General features: G+C 43.5%; 1 protein-coding gene across 11 annotated transcripts in view; it reads left to right on the forward strand.

The window, feature by feature from the left end:
- The window catches only part of LOC129840915 (protocadherin Fat 1-like), a 105,804-nt gene that overhangs the window by 19,910 nt on the left and 67,776 nt on the right, over nt 1-18,118 (forward strand). For all 11 annotated transcript variants that reach the window (XR_008757258.1, XM_055908938.1, XM_055908947.1 and 8 more), the window contains exon 3: nt 8,613-8,927. Coding sequence is in view for 10 of the 11 variants with exons in the window: in XM_055908938.1 (XP_055764913.1) it covers nt 8,613-8,927 (315 nt within the window). In the remaining variant the exon portion in view is untranslated. The remainder of the gene's footprint in view (nt 1-8,612; nt 8,928-18,118) is intronic.

Genomic DNA, 18,118 nt, shown 5'->3' on the forward strand with positions numbered 1-18,118 from the left:
GGCGTAAGCCGAAAGAGCTGATCTCTCGGTCTTGAGAAGACACGTTTTTAGTTCTCTCGTGGTCTCCGAAGCGCGTAAATTATTCCTGTACAGCCTCTTGTTGTGAAGGTCATCGGAAGACCATCTCGACTTCTGTAGATATCTTTGTCGACAATAGAAAAACTGTGAAACTAGTTTTTCTCTGGGCTGTGTAAAGTTGACTGCAGCCTAATTCCTCATTACAACGTTTTCAATGCCAGAAAAAATGTGATATTGACTCAGTTTCTGAAGTAGACAGCGTGCTACCATATGAAAATAAGCATGGGGGATAAACAAGATTTTGCAAATCCTAATCCTTTTTTGACAACTGCTAATCTTTTTGGCGCTCTAATTTGTTTCAATTGCCAGCTTTTGATATCCATGACATGTGCAATCCCCTCCATTTGTGGCGGCGCCATTGTAGTTACAAGGCCTTCTGGGGAAAAGAGTTTGTCTCTCCCCAATTTAGCCCCCCGCCCACTAATTACCCCCTTTCATGACAGGGACCGTGGCCCTATACATGCCAGAAATACTGAGTACACCTCATCCTCTGAACTAAATGGGGAACATCATAGTATAGTTCCGCTGTTACTACCCGCACTGTGTGGTACATTTTTGTTTTTCCCTGGATCAGCTGGACTTATCCAATCCACTTAAATGTTTTCTGTCCTCAGACCTCCAGACCTCCTCTGCCATTTTCCTCGGCGCCTCGTAGCACAACCATGTTATTTCACCATTTTGTCAAAACAACACTCAGCGCCTATGTGTTAAGCAGCGGACTTCTTCCAGCCTCCCCGCTGTAACTAGCTATTGAGTAAATGTCACGGTGGACCTGTTCCGGAGACTGATTGAAATGAACACCCTTTGCTGTTCACACGCCTATATGAGATGGCAGAATTGTAGGAACAGCGTTAGCCGTTAGCTCTTTTTATTGTGTAGCCTAACTGCTGTGCTAGGTGGCTGTGGAAGGTGTAGCCGTAAGGTATGCAAAGAAGAGGGAAAGAAAGGAGAGAGAGTAAGTCTGGCTGGGTAGGTTGCCTAGGCTTTGTGAACTGTTTTTATTGCCTCAAGGGCACATTTTGCAACTTCCTCATTTGACTAGCCTAGAAGTATAGGTGCGATGGCTAAAACACCTCAGATTCATCATTTATTCACATTTATACAGCCAACTATTGTTTCGATAGATGCTTTGTCTTCTAGTAGGTCTATTTAAAGCCAGTCACGCATTCATGTTTGAATAAAAAGTAGATGTCAACTGAAATTGTCATTGTGTTCAGCAATAGTTTAATTGAAATGGTTTTCTCTTTGAATTGAACTTCATATTCTTGGCGTCAGAGCCTCATCAAACTATAAAAAAGATACAAGATTTGGGCTTTCTTACTTCCGCCAGTCAACCATTACATTGCTATCGTACATGTTGGCCTTACCTACCACAGTTTTTAAGGGTCAAGGTCCTCTATGACTCTGTATTCTTGTTGTTAGTCACCACTAGAATGAATGAATGACATTTTATTTTCGTGTCACATCGTTAATTGGCAACCGATCCTTTCCGGGATGAATTGAAACATAAACAAACATTACAATGATTCACTGTGATAACACTTTCGGTGTTCTGTGCTTTACAATAATTCACCGTTATAATTCAGTGATAATTGCGGTAGCAGAACTTCAGTAATATAAAGCCATCTTCTCTTTACTGATGGCTTAAGGGCTGGTAGTGGGCTGCTAAAAGCCTGACACTCATGAGCAAATGGAATGAAATGGTATGGGTGTGGTGGCTAAATCCTTCTGATTCATCATTTATACACTCTGTGAGTAATTATCCAGCCAACCATTGATTTGATATGTTTCGATAGATGCTTCGTCTTCTGGTAGGTTTATTTAAAGCCAGTCACGCATTCATGTTTGAATGAAAAGTAGATGAAAAAAACTATAAAAAAAAAAGATTGGGACTTTCTTACTTCTGCTGGTCGACCATTACAATGCTATCGTACAAATTGACCTCATCTACCACAGTTTGTTTACGTTTCCTGTAAGGGGTGAGTTTGGGTCAAGGTCCTCTATGACGATGTAGTCTTGTTGTTAGCCACCTGTTGCAGTGCAGAACTGCACTAATATAAAGTATTCTTCTCCATGCCAATGGCTTTAGGGTTGGCAGCGGGCTGCTTAAAAGCCTGACACTCCTGAGTGGAATGGTTCTGTTATGACAGTGTCACCCAGTCAAACGGATGAGCACTCAAGCAGGGGCGTCGTCTTTGCACGGGCACAACAAATGTCTCATCCCTCTCGCTCTACCTGTTCTCTTTCACCTTCTATCACACACACTTAGTCTGATTAGCACACATTCTCATCCTTACACGGAAAAGTACAACACACACACACACACACACACACACACACACACACACGCGCACACACTCTCCCCTCTATCTTAGTCTCTCACTCCATTTTCTTTCACCCACTCAACCGCTCTCTCCATCTCATCCTCACTCCTTTTCCCAGTCTCCACCCTCTCTCTCTCTCTCTCTCTCTCTCTCTCTCTCTCTCTCTCTCTCTCTCTCTCTCTCTCTCTCTCTCCACCTCTCACACACTCACTCATACTCTTTCCCGATGCTCTCGCAGGACGCTAGCAGTCAGATTAGCACTCACGTTTCTTATTCGTGCTTCACATTTGCAAATCCCCGCACATCTGTTCCTCCCAGAAGCTATCTCAACGAGTGCAGTGAGTAGTCGACAGTGCTTCCGTGAGAAAAAACTCACACTTGCACATTTTGACTACTTTCTGTTTGGCAATATATATATTTTTTGTAATCTGTTTACTTCGTTATATAATCACATTTGTGGCCTGCTGGAGGTCATTTTGCAGGGCTCTGGCAGTGCACCTCCTTGCACAAAGGCGGAGGTAGCGGTCCTGCTGCTGGGTTGTTGCCCTCCTACGGCCTCCTCCACGTCTCCTGATGTACTGGCCTGTCTCCTGGTAGCGCCTCCATGCTCTGGACACTACGCTGACAGACACAGCAAACCTTTTTGCCACAGCTCGCATTGATGTGCCATCCTGGATGAACTGCACTACCTGAGCCACTTGTGTGGGTTGTAGACTCCGTCTCATGCTACCACTAGAGTGAAAGCACCGCCAGCATTCAAAAGTGGCCAAAACATCAGCCAGGAAGCATAGGAACTGAGAAGTGGTCTGTGGTCACCACCTGCAGAACCATTCCTTTTTTGGGGGTGTCTTACTAATTGCCTATAATTTCCACCTTTTGTCTATTCCATTTGCACAACAGCATGTGAAATTTATTGTTAATCAGTGTTGCTTCCTAAGTGGACAGTTTGATTTCACAGAAGTGTGATTGACTTGGAGTTACATTGTGTTGTTTAAGTGTTCCCTTTATTTTTTTGAGCAGTGTATATTTTTCTCACCCATCTACACACAATACCCCATAATGACAAAGTGAAAACAGGTTTTTAGAAATGTTTGCAAAGGTAGTAAAATAAAGTACAAAAATATCTAATTTAAGTAATCTGAGTCAATACTTTGTAGAAGCACCTTTGGCAGCGATTACAGCTGTGATTCTTTCTGGATAAGTCTCTTTAAGTGACTCTTTCTGGGTAAGTCTCTTTAAGAGCTTTCCACACCTGGATTGTGAAACATTTGTCCATTATTCTTTCAACAATTCTTCAAGCTCTGTCAAATTGGTTGTTGGTCATTACTAGACAACCATTTTCAGGTCTTGCTTTAAATGTTCAGGTAGATTTAAGTCAAAACTGTAACTCGGCCACTCAGGAACATTCACTGTCTTCTTGGTAAGCAACTCCAGTGTAGATTTGGCCTTGTGTTTTAGGTTATTGTCCTGTTGAAAGGTGAATTTGTCTCCTAGTGTCTGGTTGAAAGCAGAATGAACCAGGTTTTCCTCTAGGATTTTGTCTGTGCTTTGCTCCATTCCGTACATTTTTTATCGTGTGAAAACGGTTACAAGCATATCCGTTAGGGTTGGGCGGTATCCATATTACTGGCGCCAAAAAACTGAAAAAAGACCATGGAGTCTGGGAGTCGCTAGGGCAACAGGCCTGCCTGCTCTGCTTGGAGAAGATGGGGGAGGAGCAGGTGGGCCTAGAACGGAGAGGAGAAAAAACGCAAGGAAATCAAGCTGCAGTGGTAGCTGTACAGATAACTCATTCAAAGGGCTTTGGCTTCTCAAACACGGCAGAAAGCTAACACAATATGATGCCCCGTGACCTTATTAATTCAGCCACTTACTTAGATAACTAGCAAGTTAAACTTAGGGATCGACCTGTCTCCGAATTGTTTTGTTTTTCGCATTTAAAAAAATAAGTAAAACGCATAAGAAATATTGCAAAATTTTGTAAATGCAGATCTAAAATGCTTCTTATTGTAATTTTTGCTCAGCATCAAACAAATGTTGTGCTTCAGTTGCACTTTTCCACTCGGATGAGAATTCACGAATGAGCATTCTATCAAACGACAGCGCTCTGACTGATGTGTAACTACTTTTCTCAGTGTAGCCAGCCTACTTTTCTCAGGTAAAATGCAATATTAACTTTAAGCGAAACATTAGGAAATGTAGCTGGTTGCATTTATTCTATGATAAACATTTGAAATATGATGGCCATGCATAGTTTTTTTTTGCAAAAAAGACTTTGCTTTTTCATTGTTAGCTCATTTACTTGTTGTTGCACTTCTGTTGTCATCTGATGAAAAGGAAGCTATTTCCTGCCGAACGTGTTGCACTAATGTATTTTCTGTGAAGGAGAACCATAGCTGCACGTCGCTGATCACTCTTTTGAAGCCCAAAAAAGACTGGTTACTTTCAAAATAAAACGCGATCCCTGTCAATACACAGCTGGTCTCAGCCGCTCCCACTTTCACCCGTTGTGCTATTTACAACCAAACACGCGACCGGTTCAACTGCTCTGGGGAACAACGGTAAGCTTCATAATGAAAAATAATGTGACAGATTAAATGAAAAACGCCATCTGCTTTATCTCCTAACCTATTGCACAAGTTGACTGCAGGTATTTACTTAAAAAGTAACTACAAATATTAAAATGTACGGTATACCGTCCAAGCCTAATACCATAACATGATGCAACTACCACTATGCTTGAAAATATGGAGAGGGCAGTATTTTTGCAGTATTACTTTAGTGCCTTCTTGCAAACAGGATGCATGTTTTTCCTTCTTTTCCCCTAGACAATTCGGTTAGTATATTGGAGTAACTACATTTTGGCATTTTGGTCCAGAGCGACTTACAGTAGTGATTCCATAAATGTTTCTACAAATGTTGTAACTACAGTTTTGTAACTACAATGTTGATCCATCCTCAGGCTTCTCCTATCACAGCCATTCAACTCTGTAACTGTGTTAAAGTCACCATTGGCCTCATGGTGAAATCCCTGAGTGGTATCCTTCCTCTCCGGCAACTGAGTTAGGAAGGACCTCTGTATATTTGTAGTGACTGGGTGTATTGATACGCCATCCAAAGTGTAATTAATAACTTCACAATGCTCAAAGGGATATTCAGCATCTGCATTTGTTTTACCCATCTACCAATATAGGTGCCTTTCTTTTTGAGAAATTGGAAAACGTACTAACTCACTACATTGCAGCTTTAAATTTGTTATTAGATTGTAGAAATTTCAAAATACATAATTCCACTTTGACATGATGTGTAGGTGACATTTAAAAAAAATGTAATCAATTTTAAATTCAGGCTGTAAGACAACAAAATGTGGAATAAGTCAAGGGGTGTGAGTATTTTCTGTCAGGTTATACCGTCACATGGCTGTAGGAAGTGTTATGGAGTGTTACAGTGCTATCCATTTCCCCCTTTGCCGCACTGCCTCCCTGCCTTATTACACGCCTCAAGCTAACCGCTATCCCTGGCTAGCAGTAATGATGAGTAATGACAAAAAGCACCTCAGACTCAGACATAAGATACAGTAAATCTGAGGTGAATAAAAACTCTGAAACCTCTGAAAAGTGAAATGTCAGTGACAGGTGTTTTTGAGTTCTCTCTTTTTCCGGAATCTTTCTATTCCCCCCTGAGGCGAAAGTTAGGCTTCTCTCTCGGTTACAGACCTGCAGTGCAAGTGATTGAGTTACAGGGAGCAACAAAGGTTTTTGAAAGGCAGGCCGTAGGAAAAGTAGGAGAGGTGCCATGGAGCAGTGTCTAATCATTCTTCGGTATATGGCACACTAGGACAGTGTTATAGACTCTCTGCCATATCTAGTGCACAGCAGTATGCGATTACCGCTTGCCTATACACGGGAACCAGGCCCACGCCCTGGCTTTATTATCATTTATTATCGTCGGCGGTGGGCCGGGCCAATGATCTCACTTTTTTATTGCTTTCGATAACAGGTCATTGTGACCTTTTTCTAAAATGTTAATGTTTACTTAAATCGTGTGGAAAGAGATTTTCTAGAGATTGTCTGCTTAACAACTGAGTCATTTCCTATTGCTTTAGCCCTGACATGACACAACACAAGCCTGCATAATGATCAGATATATATTTAAAGCCCCAAATAAAATGTGCATGAGAAACCACATCATAAACATTGGGTAATCCCCGAGGGAAACAACTGTGCACCCATCCAGAGAAGGATTGCTGACTAGACTGCTTTCTAGTGTGCCGTTTTGATGGTTCCACCACTGATCTCCTTTCAGTCATCGGGGGGGGGGGGTATTGTTGTGAAATGTTAGTCCTAACAGGTCTTTGAAAGCTCCTCTGTTTGTTCAGCTGAAAGCTATAGGCCCGTCATGGCATATGGCCTGCTGTAAAACACCAGGCCTGTCATGTAGAAACAGACAGCAGGGGCTGATGTCAATACCAACCTTCTATCCTACCATATTCCCCCCACTGCTGTGCACCGACACCTACCCATGATTAAAATGGCACTGAATGAGTTTCTCTTTCTCCCTATCTTTCCTTTCTTTTTTTCTTTGTTCTCTTTCAAGTGCTATCTACATACTGAAAAATCTATTTTTCCTAAGCGTTTGTGTGTGATCCCCATAGCAGAATGCTGAATGCTCTTTGAACTACTTTTTGAGTGATGGCCTTATTGTTTTTATATGTATGGACGAAGACAATTTCCATCTAAAAAGCTGCGAGTGAAAGGGTTTTCCATATAAAACAATTATATGAATTTCTCTTACATAAATCTTCATAAGGATCGGCGTTCCGTCAATGGGACAGTTGTAAATCATGCAGCGTGTTTTGTCAAGATTGCAGATTTTAGAGAAACAACACGTCGGTACATAGAAGTGCCTTATATCGGCTGAAAACTTAAATTCTTGTTAACATAACTGCACTGTCCAATTTAGAGTAGCTATTACTGCGACAAAATGCCATGCTATTGTTTGAGGAGAGCTCCTAACAACAAAACACTTTTTTCAACGCGATAGGTTTGATAAATGCACCTCTGAAGGTGAAATGTGTACTTACATTTTGAAATCTTGCTCTGATTTATCATCCAAAGGGTCCCAGAGATAACATGAAATGTTGTTTTGTTAAATAAAATAATTTTTCATATCCTAAAAAGGTCCAATAAGCACACACGATCAATTTTGCATTTCCACTCGTTCAATTTGCAAAGAAAGGAATCTGTGAAAATCTCACCCTAAACGTTGTTTCAATGAGTCAAATAACGTTCGTTTCTATTCCTCAGAGACCCTAGAAGGTAACAAGACTTCACTAGTTCACTAGGGGTGTAGTATATCCTATAGGACACCATATTTGATCAGAGAGCTACGCCTTCATGGCACGCCGATGACTCGGGCGGCCATCACTTGAACGGCTGTATCTTTCTCAAATAAGCACCAATCGGGGTCAAACAAAGCTAGCTAGATGGGCTTTACGGGAGTATCCAGAAACCATGTATATGTCGTTAAGTGTTGGTAATAACCTTGTACGACAGCATGCCTTTTCATTTTGGACAAAAATTATAAGGATATTCAGAGTTATGAAGTTAAGGAAACTGGTTGTTTTGCAACTGTTCAACTTATAATAGGGCTACTAATACTTGGAAAGTTGAATCAAAGTCCAAGTATACAGATTTGATGATATTCTTGCAGAAAAATGGAATATGAATGTGAATGTTTCCTTCACGATTTGCCCAAATGACTCTAGGGACGTCACACTAAAAGTCTTGTAGGTCAGTCATTCTTCAAGTTATCCATCTGAAACGTTGCACATACACTGCTGCCATCTTGTGGACACTATCGGAATTATAACCAGAGTGACGGCTATAACAGTGACCTTTCTCTTGCATTTCAAAGATGGTGGTAAAAAAACACTGGTTGGTTTTCTCTTTGTATTTTCTTCCACCAGATCTATTGTGTTATATTCTCCTACATTCACATTTCCACACACTTCAAAGTGTTTCTTTTTAAATGGTACCAAGAATATCCATATTCTTGCTTCAGGGCCTGAGCTACAGGCAGTTAGATTTGGGTATGTAATTTGGGCGAAAATTGAAAAAAAGGGGGCTATCCCTATGGTAAATTATATTTATTTATCTTTCATAATAAAAGAGCCCTAAGAACTAATTATTCTCGCTTTCTTTCTCCCAGGGGTCATCAGAACCCAGGAACTCCTGGACCACGAGACCACCCCGCACTACTGGCTGACTGTGTACGCGACGGACGGTGGCGTGGTGCCCCTCTCGGCCTTCGTGGAGGTCTACGTGGAGGTCCAGGACGTCAACGACAATGCGCCGCAGACCTCTGAGCCTGTGTACTACCCGTCGGTTGCGGAGAACTCGCCCAAGGACGTGTCCATCATCCAGATCGAGGCGGTGGACCCGGACGCCCGGGCCGGCGACAAGCTCTCCTACAAGATCACCAGTGGCAACCCGCAAGGATTTTTCGCCATCAACTCCAAGATGGGTAAGACGAAGGCAAAGGCCGCCACTTTGCTGAATTTAACTTTATTGATTCCCAAGGTGGAATTGAATTCTCGCAGGCAAACATGTGTAGTGCTACTATGCTTTAAATGAAGTGCATTGACAGAATAGTAAAGGAAGACAGAAAACAACCAGTTAAGTTCATATTTGTTATTAATGTTATCCATTTTTGGTACAATGAAATGTGTTGGAAATGGCCTTGTCTTTTGCTTTGTCTATTCCAATGCGTGTGTTCTGTAATATGAAACACGATGCATGTACAGTGCCTTGGATTTATCCTCCCACGTATAATGTGTGGCCAGCAATCAATTAACCATTGCCTATCAGATTGTAGGCAATAGGCTACATACCGACTGAGAGTCAAGTGTATGTAATGTCATGTCCAATTTCATCACTTGAAAGAATCCAACTCCTCTCACAAGGTCATGAATATCGCTTCTACATAAAGAATAAATGTAGAAAGAATAGATGTTCAATTGCCCTTTGAGGGTACACGGGGGCAGTTGTAGGTTATCTAGGTGATGTCAATATTTTTGTTCTTGTTTTATAAGAAGCCTTCGGTATCTCCAGTATGCCCACGCGATTTTAGCATGGTCGATAGGAGTGATGTCTACAGGGGTTTTTCCCACTACCCACAGAGCACAGTGTTCACATATGGTGTTCTGAAAATGGACGAACGTTGAATATTTCATCGTTATTCTTGAGTGGGGTGAAGCCCACTGGAGCAGACAGTGATTTGACTTCAACATGAGCGGAAATAGTAGTAAAAGGAGTACAAGTTGCAAACTGAAGCTTTTGAAATGGAAGCCGAAGTTTTTGAATGTGGATGTTGTAGTTTTTGAATGTGGATGTTGTAGTTTTTGAATGTGGATGTTGTAGTTTTTTCAGAGGACTGTCTGTTATTTTTGGTGGGGTTTTGAGGAATTGTTCACACTTTATATTCAGTTGGACAGATACCATGTTATTATATATGAATGTGATTTATTAGTATAATATCATAGAGCTTGACTTTGTTCAGTTGGCTTTCATTACAATTCAGTCTGGACTTCAAAGGCCTTATCTGCAGGCCCCATGCCCAGTTATGTAATTACAGTTGGGTTACCGAAGCAGTTAGACGCTACAAGGCATAACAGCAGCTCAATATGAAAAGTTTGCTAGACTGAATCAAGTCCATCAAAAAAATGATATTTGTATGTCCCCTTTTAATAATTAACACAGAATGCTCATTACAAACAAGCCTGTTTACTTTGATTGCATTGTGCAACCTTGTATGTCTTTCAGTAACTGCTAATTAACAAACTCATTTAAATCCTTCCTCTGAGTTTTGCATACTAGTCTCTTTTTGCTTTAAATGCAAAGTACTCATTTAAACTGACTTGAGGAATGGGCGGTAGAGCAATCGTCTCTCTCAATTTCCCCCGTTGACTTGTGTGGTCCCATATTCCAAGGCGGTCCTCCAATCAACAAACTGTGGTTATTTTTGTTATAGCAGGGGCCAATGTAAATGTTCTTGACCAAATAAGGGTTCGTCATGTAGCATGCTCTCTCCAGCTTTCCCGACTGATGGCAACTGTCCAAGGAGAGACGGAAAAGAAAAGGAAGAAAGAAAGAGAACGTTTTTTTCTTTCTTTGTTTCTTTTCATTCTAAGGCGCATTTGTCTGCAATTAGATCATTTAGGCATAGGTTTGATAATTAAGGTGGGAGTTGTGTGGGAGGTGGAAAGTGTGGGGGTGTGTGTGTGTGTGGGTTGACTGTAAGATTCCACTTAGACAGATAAGACATCCTGAACACAGTGGGTAAAGTGTATTTATCTTGCAACGGAGCAGGCATTCTTGAAGTGGAGCAGGCTGTAACGGCTGTCGTCGGAATAAGACCAAAGCGCAGCGTGGAAAGTCTTCATGATCTTTATTGTCAAGAATCACTCAAACAAAAATAACGAATACAAAAAACGAAAGGGAACAGTTCCGTCAGGCACAGATACTAAACGGAAAACAACACTCCACAAAACCCAAACGCAAAAACAACAAAGAAATAGAAAACATATATTCTCCCACCTGAGTCACACGCTGACCTAACCAAACATAGAGAATAAATAAGGATCTCTAAGGTCGGGGCGTGACATAGGCATTCTTGAAGTGATTTACAGTATAGACTAGTAGAGATGAGTTCGCCAGACTCATGCTGTCGACATAATAGCCGTTGTTGGATTTTAGGAGTTGGCCTCGATTTGAGTTTCTCCTATCTGTAGTTAGTATATAGAGCAGACCAGCCTAGACATGAATGCACACCGGTGATTAATCACATAGGATCTGATCAGCCGAAGAGGTTTCATTTCACCCTCCGTTTTAACAGGATTGTCTGATTCTATTTTACTGTGTTCCCTTAAGAGCTCCATTGGTGCCCTCTTATCAATGGGCAGATCCATATTTGACCCCGGCCATTGATTTGGGCTGACATCCAGGGATTTTCATTTGACCTCTGAGATGGAAAGCACGTCACCGCTCAACTGTTGAAAAGCCAAAGGTGTGTCTGAGAAAGTGAATTGACGTGTCCGTCTGTCTATTTTCCGGTTAGCTGCTCTAGATCGGCCCCGTAGTCGCTTCCACTGTAGTGTATTGTAGTTGGTTGTTTTTGCCTCCTAACGTATCCGATATGCGTCACGCATAGTTCTTGGATGTTCCAAAAACGACCCTATTTAGCTACCACAGAGCAGATTCCAACGTGCCCTTTGAACCAAATGCTCCTTCTTAACCTACATATTACCAGCAAATATTTCCCCCCTTCCAGATTACGGGGTATTTATGAAACTCAAAGCTTTACGGGGCTACTGAGTCTACCTGTTTATGCTCCAAACACGCACCGCTTCTCCGGTTGCTTTGTAGGCCTTCTCAAATGGTTTACACGAAGGACGGTGGTGAGCAGGGATGAAACCCATTCATGCATATCAAAGTGTTTTACATTTTTTATCAGTGGAACACCAGGGCTCCTAGCATCAGGTTTCGACAAAGAGGCGGCTTGTACAAAGAGAAACTTCAACTAAATCACTGCCCCCGTATATGTGTTTGTGCAATTTCTCTGGAAGAAAGGGAGGGAGGGAGGGAGAGAGAGAGAGTGAGTGAGTGATAGTGCGGGAGGGAAGGTAGAGAGAGATTTGAGTGCATCTCAACTGTTGCTGAATACATTAAATGTAATATTCAGAAGTGAATGGGACACATTTGTTCAAAGATAAACTTAACTAAATCACTTCTATGTGCATTAATATGGAGAGAGAGAGAGACACATTAACTTTTTATGTTCCATATCACTACCATTACGACGGATGCAGATTGGCTTCATACCCGGTCGACATTATCAACTCAATATGACATTCTCCCCACATATTACAGCACAGCACGCTCTGTAATTATATGTTCAAAAACAGCAACGGGAGCAAGGCCCTGTTTTGGCATATCTACAAAGCTCTAGAAAGGGGTGGGGAAAAAAATAAAGGAAAATTGTGTGTGTTGTATGTGTGGGTTTTGGCAAATGTTGCATACACACGTGTAGCTAGCTAGCTTATTAGCTTTGAAGCTAACATTTCTTCCCTTCAGCTTTCTGCTTTAATGTCTGACAGCTTCAAATGCAGAGAGATGAAGGCTTCTTCTCATGCCACTTTTGGGTCACCCTTTTCCCTATTTTGGTGAGCCTTGCAGACACGTGTAGCTTAGCTAGCTAGCTAGCTATCATTGAAGCTAGCATTTTCCTCCTGTAGCTTATTGCCTGACAGTCCGAGGGCTTCAAACGCAGATGAAGGCTTCATCTCCTGGCTGCTTTTGTGTCACCTTGCCCTTTTCCCTGTGCAGCCCCCGTATCGGCTGGCTAAATCCCTGGATGAAAGGCTTACTTTATTTCTGCAGAGTAAACAAGTCCGGCTGTTTAGTTCCCTGTAACTCTGGGGGTTTCATTTAAGTGCAAGGCCAGCTCTCTCCCTCTCTCGCAAGACACCATGGCAATCCCATTCGGAGAAAGCTGACAATGGGAATTCATGGGTTTTGGGGTTTCGCTTGGTCTGGAATAAAAAGAGTTCCTCCCCGCTGTTTGGAAGTTTGAATGTTTTCTTTTCCCCAGTCTTTCGAAGACGCCAAGGAGAATTGGGTCTCTTGAATACTGTCTGCTTTGTGAGATTGACTCCTTGGCCATCAATGTATGTGTGCAGTCTGCGTTTGTAGCGTTGTATGTGCCTCCTCACATAACTCTGGTGTGTATCCAGAGCCGGTGTGAACGACTCTTCCCCTTTCTCCTTCACCCGATCTAGTGCTAACCCACCCGCTCGCTGTGTTGAAGCGGATCAGGTTTATCATGATACACATACCACAGGATTCCCTCCCTTCCTCCTCTCTCATTCGTCCCTCCCCCTCTCTCTCTCTCTGTGGGTTCAGCGTCCTTTTCAAACACAGCTCCGGTCGGAAAACACATTTCTGTTTTCCCACCCTCGCTCGGCTTGACCCCCAGCGAGCTCTTATAGGAGTAGAGTTACCGAGTTACCCACCTCCTGCTCTGTACAAGCCTCCACTCTCACGTGCACTCTCCACTCTTTAAATCGCTACAAAGCTTTGGCCTCTCGTTTAAAAGCGAGGTCGGGGCGTATTTCTCGGGCGGTCGTCAGGAAGAGGTGGACGTGAGCTGCCTACCTGCATAGATGGCGAGTAGGAAGACGGTTACTGTTAATGATACCTGGCGAATGAGGGATTGAAATGACGAAGGCAGCCTGCTGCGACGGTTTGGACTGGGCTTTTAAACAATGTCCGAACTAGAGGTTGTGCTCAAACAGCCGTGACTTCTCGTCGGAAATACACTTGCACTCAGGAAACAGGGAGGGTGAGGGAGAGGTCAGCCAAAGATCACAAGAATATCGCAGAGAGTCTGTGATAGAATTAGACTAACTAGCTGGCAATCCTATATAGGCCAAAGGTGATACACCAATGTGTCATCATGTGCTGATGGTTATGATAAAGGGGATGATCATTGTGATCTGTAAGAGCAAGAGCACCAATAGTCTCTGGTTCAGTATTTCAGTGTTTTAACTACGATCCCTCTAGGACTCTCTTTTATGACGATAGGTTCAAGGTTCCCTAGGATCAAACACTGGCCTTGCCCAAGAGACTATTGTATAGTCTGTTGTATGAAAGTTAGCCTTGGAGCGCAAAACACACAAAACCTCCCCTTTCACAATGAGGCACTCAATGTTCTTCACTTGACAACAGTACGGCATAGCCCATTCACTTAGTTCTGCCTCCTCTTTTAGTCCTGACAATGGCATGTCCTGTGTGGGACAGAGTTGTGTATACCACATTGTTTCCCCCGCATTTGGCGGCAGCAGTTGACCCACGTATTGAAATTAACGGGAAAGATAAACCCAGGTGAATTTTTGTATTTTTTGGGGGCCACCATTGAAAATGAGGGCTCAACGCCTCCTCCTAGCGAGTCCGGATCAGAGAGCCAGTCATTGTTGTAAATTGAAAAGGAATATCTCGGTATTGCGTTGGCAAGCATGGTTTCCCCTGACAGCTTTTATATGCATTTCTAATGCCGGTAGTCGTATGAAAAGCCTTTAGAACAGGAAAAAAAAAAATTTGCCGGTGGGGTCCGGGCTTCAAATCATCCACTCCGTGATATACCCGTATCAGCTTTCAGCGACGCCTTCTCTATTAGAAAAGGGAAGAGAAAAAACATCTGACAATGTGCACCGCGTTTTTCAAAGCGCCCAGGCCGATAGCGAGGGGAAGCCAGATAGGAAATGGATACTACCACCAACAACTTCCTGCCGTTTCCTGCTATTCGGGGGCCGAAAAATTGGCACGAGACACCAAATGTTGTTAAAGGAGCAAGAAAGGAAAGGGATGGAGTTTATTTTTCTCAGGGAAAACTAATCGACAGGTTCTAGCTACCTGCACCTTTGTAGGGTGTTTTGTGTGTGTGTGTGTGTGTGTGTGTGTGTGTGTGTGTGTGTGTGTGTGTGTGTGTGCGTGTGTGTGTGTCCATCTGTCTCTCTGTCTGAGAGTGTGAGGGAGGCCTATAGCACTACAAGGCTTCAAGGTTCATTAAGTATGAGCTCTTAGCACACCTGTTCCTCCCGGCTCGCCCCCTCCTAAGCTCCTAAGCACCTCCCTCACCTCTCTGGGAACAGCTGAATCTACATCCTTGCACACCGACCAGACTGTCTGTCTTCAGCGCGTGACTGAGAACGGGAATGTACACAGGAGCCGATGTAAAAAAAAAAAAAAAAAACATGTCTGTCATCTGCCTGGGGATCGGTGTTTTCTCACTCACACACAAGGTGTTTCCGGTCTTTCACTGTCTATTTTGCTCTACCTTTCTCTTCATACCTCCCTCTCCCTGTTTCTCTCATTCTCTGTCTGTCTGTCTCTGTCTCCCTCTCTCTCTCTCTCTAAATTGAAGGCAGAGACATTACATTCAGGCATAATATAAACAGTATAGCCAGTATGTAGACCCCAGCTGGTAATCAGCTCCACAGTATCCAATTACTCATCCTCGTCACCAAACCATACATCAATCACACGCTCAAACAGGCATCTGGACAGAACCCCCCCCCCCCATAAAAAAACAGACAAGGGCTGCATTCCTATAGGCACACCGTTAGCACAACGTTTTGCAACGGGAGATGAACATTTGTGCCTCTCCTTGGAGAAGTCCCTCACTGTTTTAGCCAGTTGTCTTCCGTTTGGTGCCCTGTGAATACGACCCCAGTCACATTTAACCATGGGAATCAGAATCAGTAACACCCAGGTGGCTCGGATACGCTTTCAATGTACCACGACCACAGATGACATTGACCTTATGAAAATTGGTCCCCGAAATTGCGTTCCTTCAGTGTCGATATTTATTTATGTTTATGGTCGTAAGCAACTGCGCTTCCCGCTTATCGGCAGTCCTGCACATCCTGCCGGGGAAAATTCCCAAGCTTCCAAATTTTCTCGGCTTCCATCATATGAATAATAGTTTTGGAGATGATATATTTCCCCAGATCTCCTGTATCCGTCCTACTCGAGAACCGTCTACAGAGAGACAGTGAGCTCATAGTAGGGGTCCCTCTTTTTGCGTCCCTAATGGAAACCTATTCCCTACTTACGGCATTATTTTTGACCAGGGCCCACTGTCAAAAGAAGTGCACTGTGTAGGGAATAGGTTTCCATGAGGGACGCGGGAATTGTTTATATCCCCTCTTATGAATATCCATTAGGTGAGTCCTATTAGCTACCTGGTAGGAGGGTAATGAGGTAGGGAGCATGGTCCTCTGAAGCATCCCTATCCCACCTTGGGGTGTGTGTGTGTGTGTGTGTGTGTGTGCATAAGGGAGCGGGGCATTTTAGTTTTGAAGGGATTTAGCTGTCCCTCTCTCTCTCCTTCGCTAAATGCTAGCCATTTTCACAAAGACCCCCTCTTAGCAGCAGGTGTGGGAGGGTCACGGGAGGGTATTGTCTGAGTCCACTTACACTGTGTCTGTGTGTGTGCCTGTCAGTACGTCCCTGTCCGAGTGTGTAGTGGTTTCTATCTTGTGTGAATCTGTGTCCCTGTCTGAATCCCTGTTAGTACGCGTGAAGTGGGCTCTTTATGGGGAAGGCAGGGGCCTTTTGTAAGCTGTGTGAAGTGCGGCATTCCCTTAGCTAAATGATACATCTGCGGAGGCCCATCAATGGTCCCCAGTCAACGGCTCTGTGGCAGCTCACCTTTAAAGGAACACCCAAACAACCCCTTCTCTACTCTAAGTGTTTATCCTGCCTTATCTTAGAACCCCTCACACAAGTCGGCCATGCTTTGGGCTACTTCTTTTGGGATACTTTGCCGTGCGACACACGCTTTGGGATAATGCCGGTTTTCTTGGGCTGTGTTGGCTGTGTGACGGAGCAACAAGTGCAGGAAACAAATCTCCCCGGAGACTAGGTTGGAGCTAGTTGGTAGATTCTACAATGAAACACGAAGATGTTGAAATTGTTGTCTTCGGCACACGAAGCTAGGAGAGCTTAAATGTTTTCTCCTTATGAGAAAAACGAGTCGCCCTGGGCCATTGTATATATATATATTTTTTTTTTACCCTCGACACAACAACAGAAAAACAGCAATCCCGACCTAGATCAAATAATGATATCTCGGGGAGATTTTTGCTAGTTTGTCAACAACTACGGTAAATACCTCAAGGCGCTCATATAGCTCGTTCATAACCGGGGAGGGTTTAAACCGCCCACTGCAGACACCAACAACATTCCCACACGTCTGCAGTCGACAGCTAAATATGTGTCACCCCGCTAGACTGCTAATCACTGCAGTAATACCTGGGTTGTGTCGTCCCAGCCCGGCATCGTCCCGGACAGCTCCCACGGCCTCCATTTTGGAGACGCGGTTGTGCTGAAGGACATGCTGAGGAGTGCCTCTCCTCTGCAACTGTTGTTTTTCCCCCTCTTCTCAAAACAGCCTGGCTGTAATTACTGTCGGCCCTGGCTCAGCCCACTCCTGAGGAGGCTTGTGTGTGTTTGGAGCGCGAACGGCAACCTTCTCTCTGCTGTCTAGTGTGTGTGTGATGGCGTGTGTGTGTGATTGCGTGTGTGTGTGTGTGATTGCGTGTGTGTGTGTGTGTTTTGAGAGCTTGTTTTTGGGTTTGGAACTTCAAGCTTCTCCCTGATGGCAGGCCTATATGTAGCCTGTTGGCAGGCCTATATGTAGCCTGCCAACAGCTGTACAGCTCCTCCAACCTTAACACAACTTAGTCATGTTGACTTCTGTCTGTACTCTGTATCTAGGACCAGTCTCTATAGCTATACACCGACTGTAAAAAAAGTTTCCATGACATAGACTGACCAGGTGAATCCAGGTGAAAGCTATGATCCCTTATTGATGTCACCTGTTAAATCCACTTCAATCAGTGTAGATGAAGGGAAGGAGACAGGGTTAACACATTATTTTTAAGCCTTGAGACAATTGAGACATGGATTGGGCAAGACAAAATATTTAAGTGCCATTGAACAGGGTATGGTAGTAGGTGCCAGGCACACCAGTTTGTGTCAAGAACTGCTGGGGTTTTTCACGCTCAACATTTTCCTGTAACTATCAAGAATGGTCTACTACCCAAAGGACATCCAGACAACTTGACACAACTGTGGGAAGCATTGGAGTCAACA

Source organism: Salvelinus fontinalis, chromosome 42 (genome assembly GCF_029448725.1).
Source record: "Salvelinus fontinalis isolate EN_2023a chromosome 42, ASM2944872v1, whole genome shotgun sequence".
In the NCBI taxonomy this organism is placed as follows: Eukaryota; Metazoa; Chordata; class Actinopteri; order Salmoniformes; family Salmonidae; genus Salvelinus; species Salvelinus fontinalis.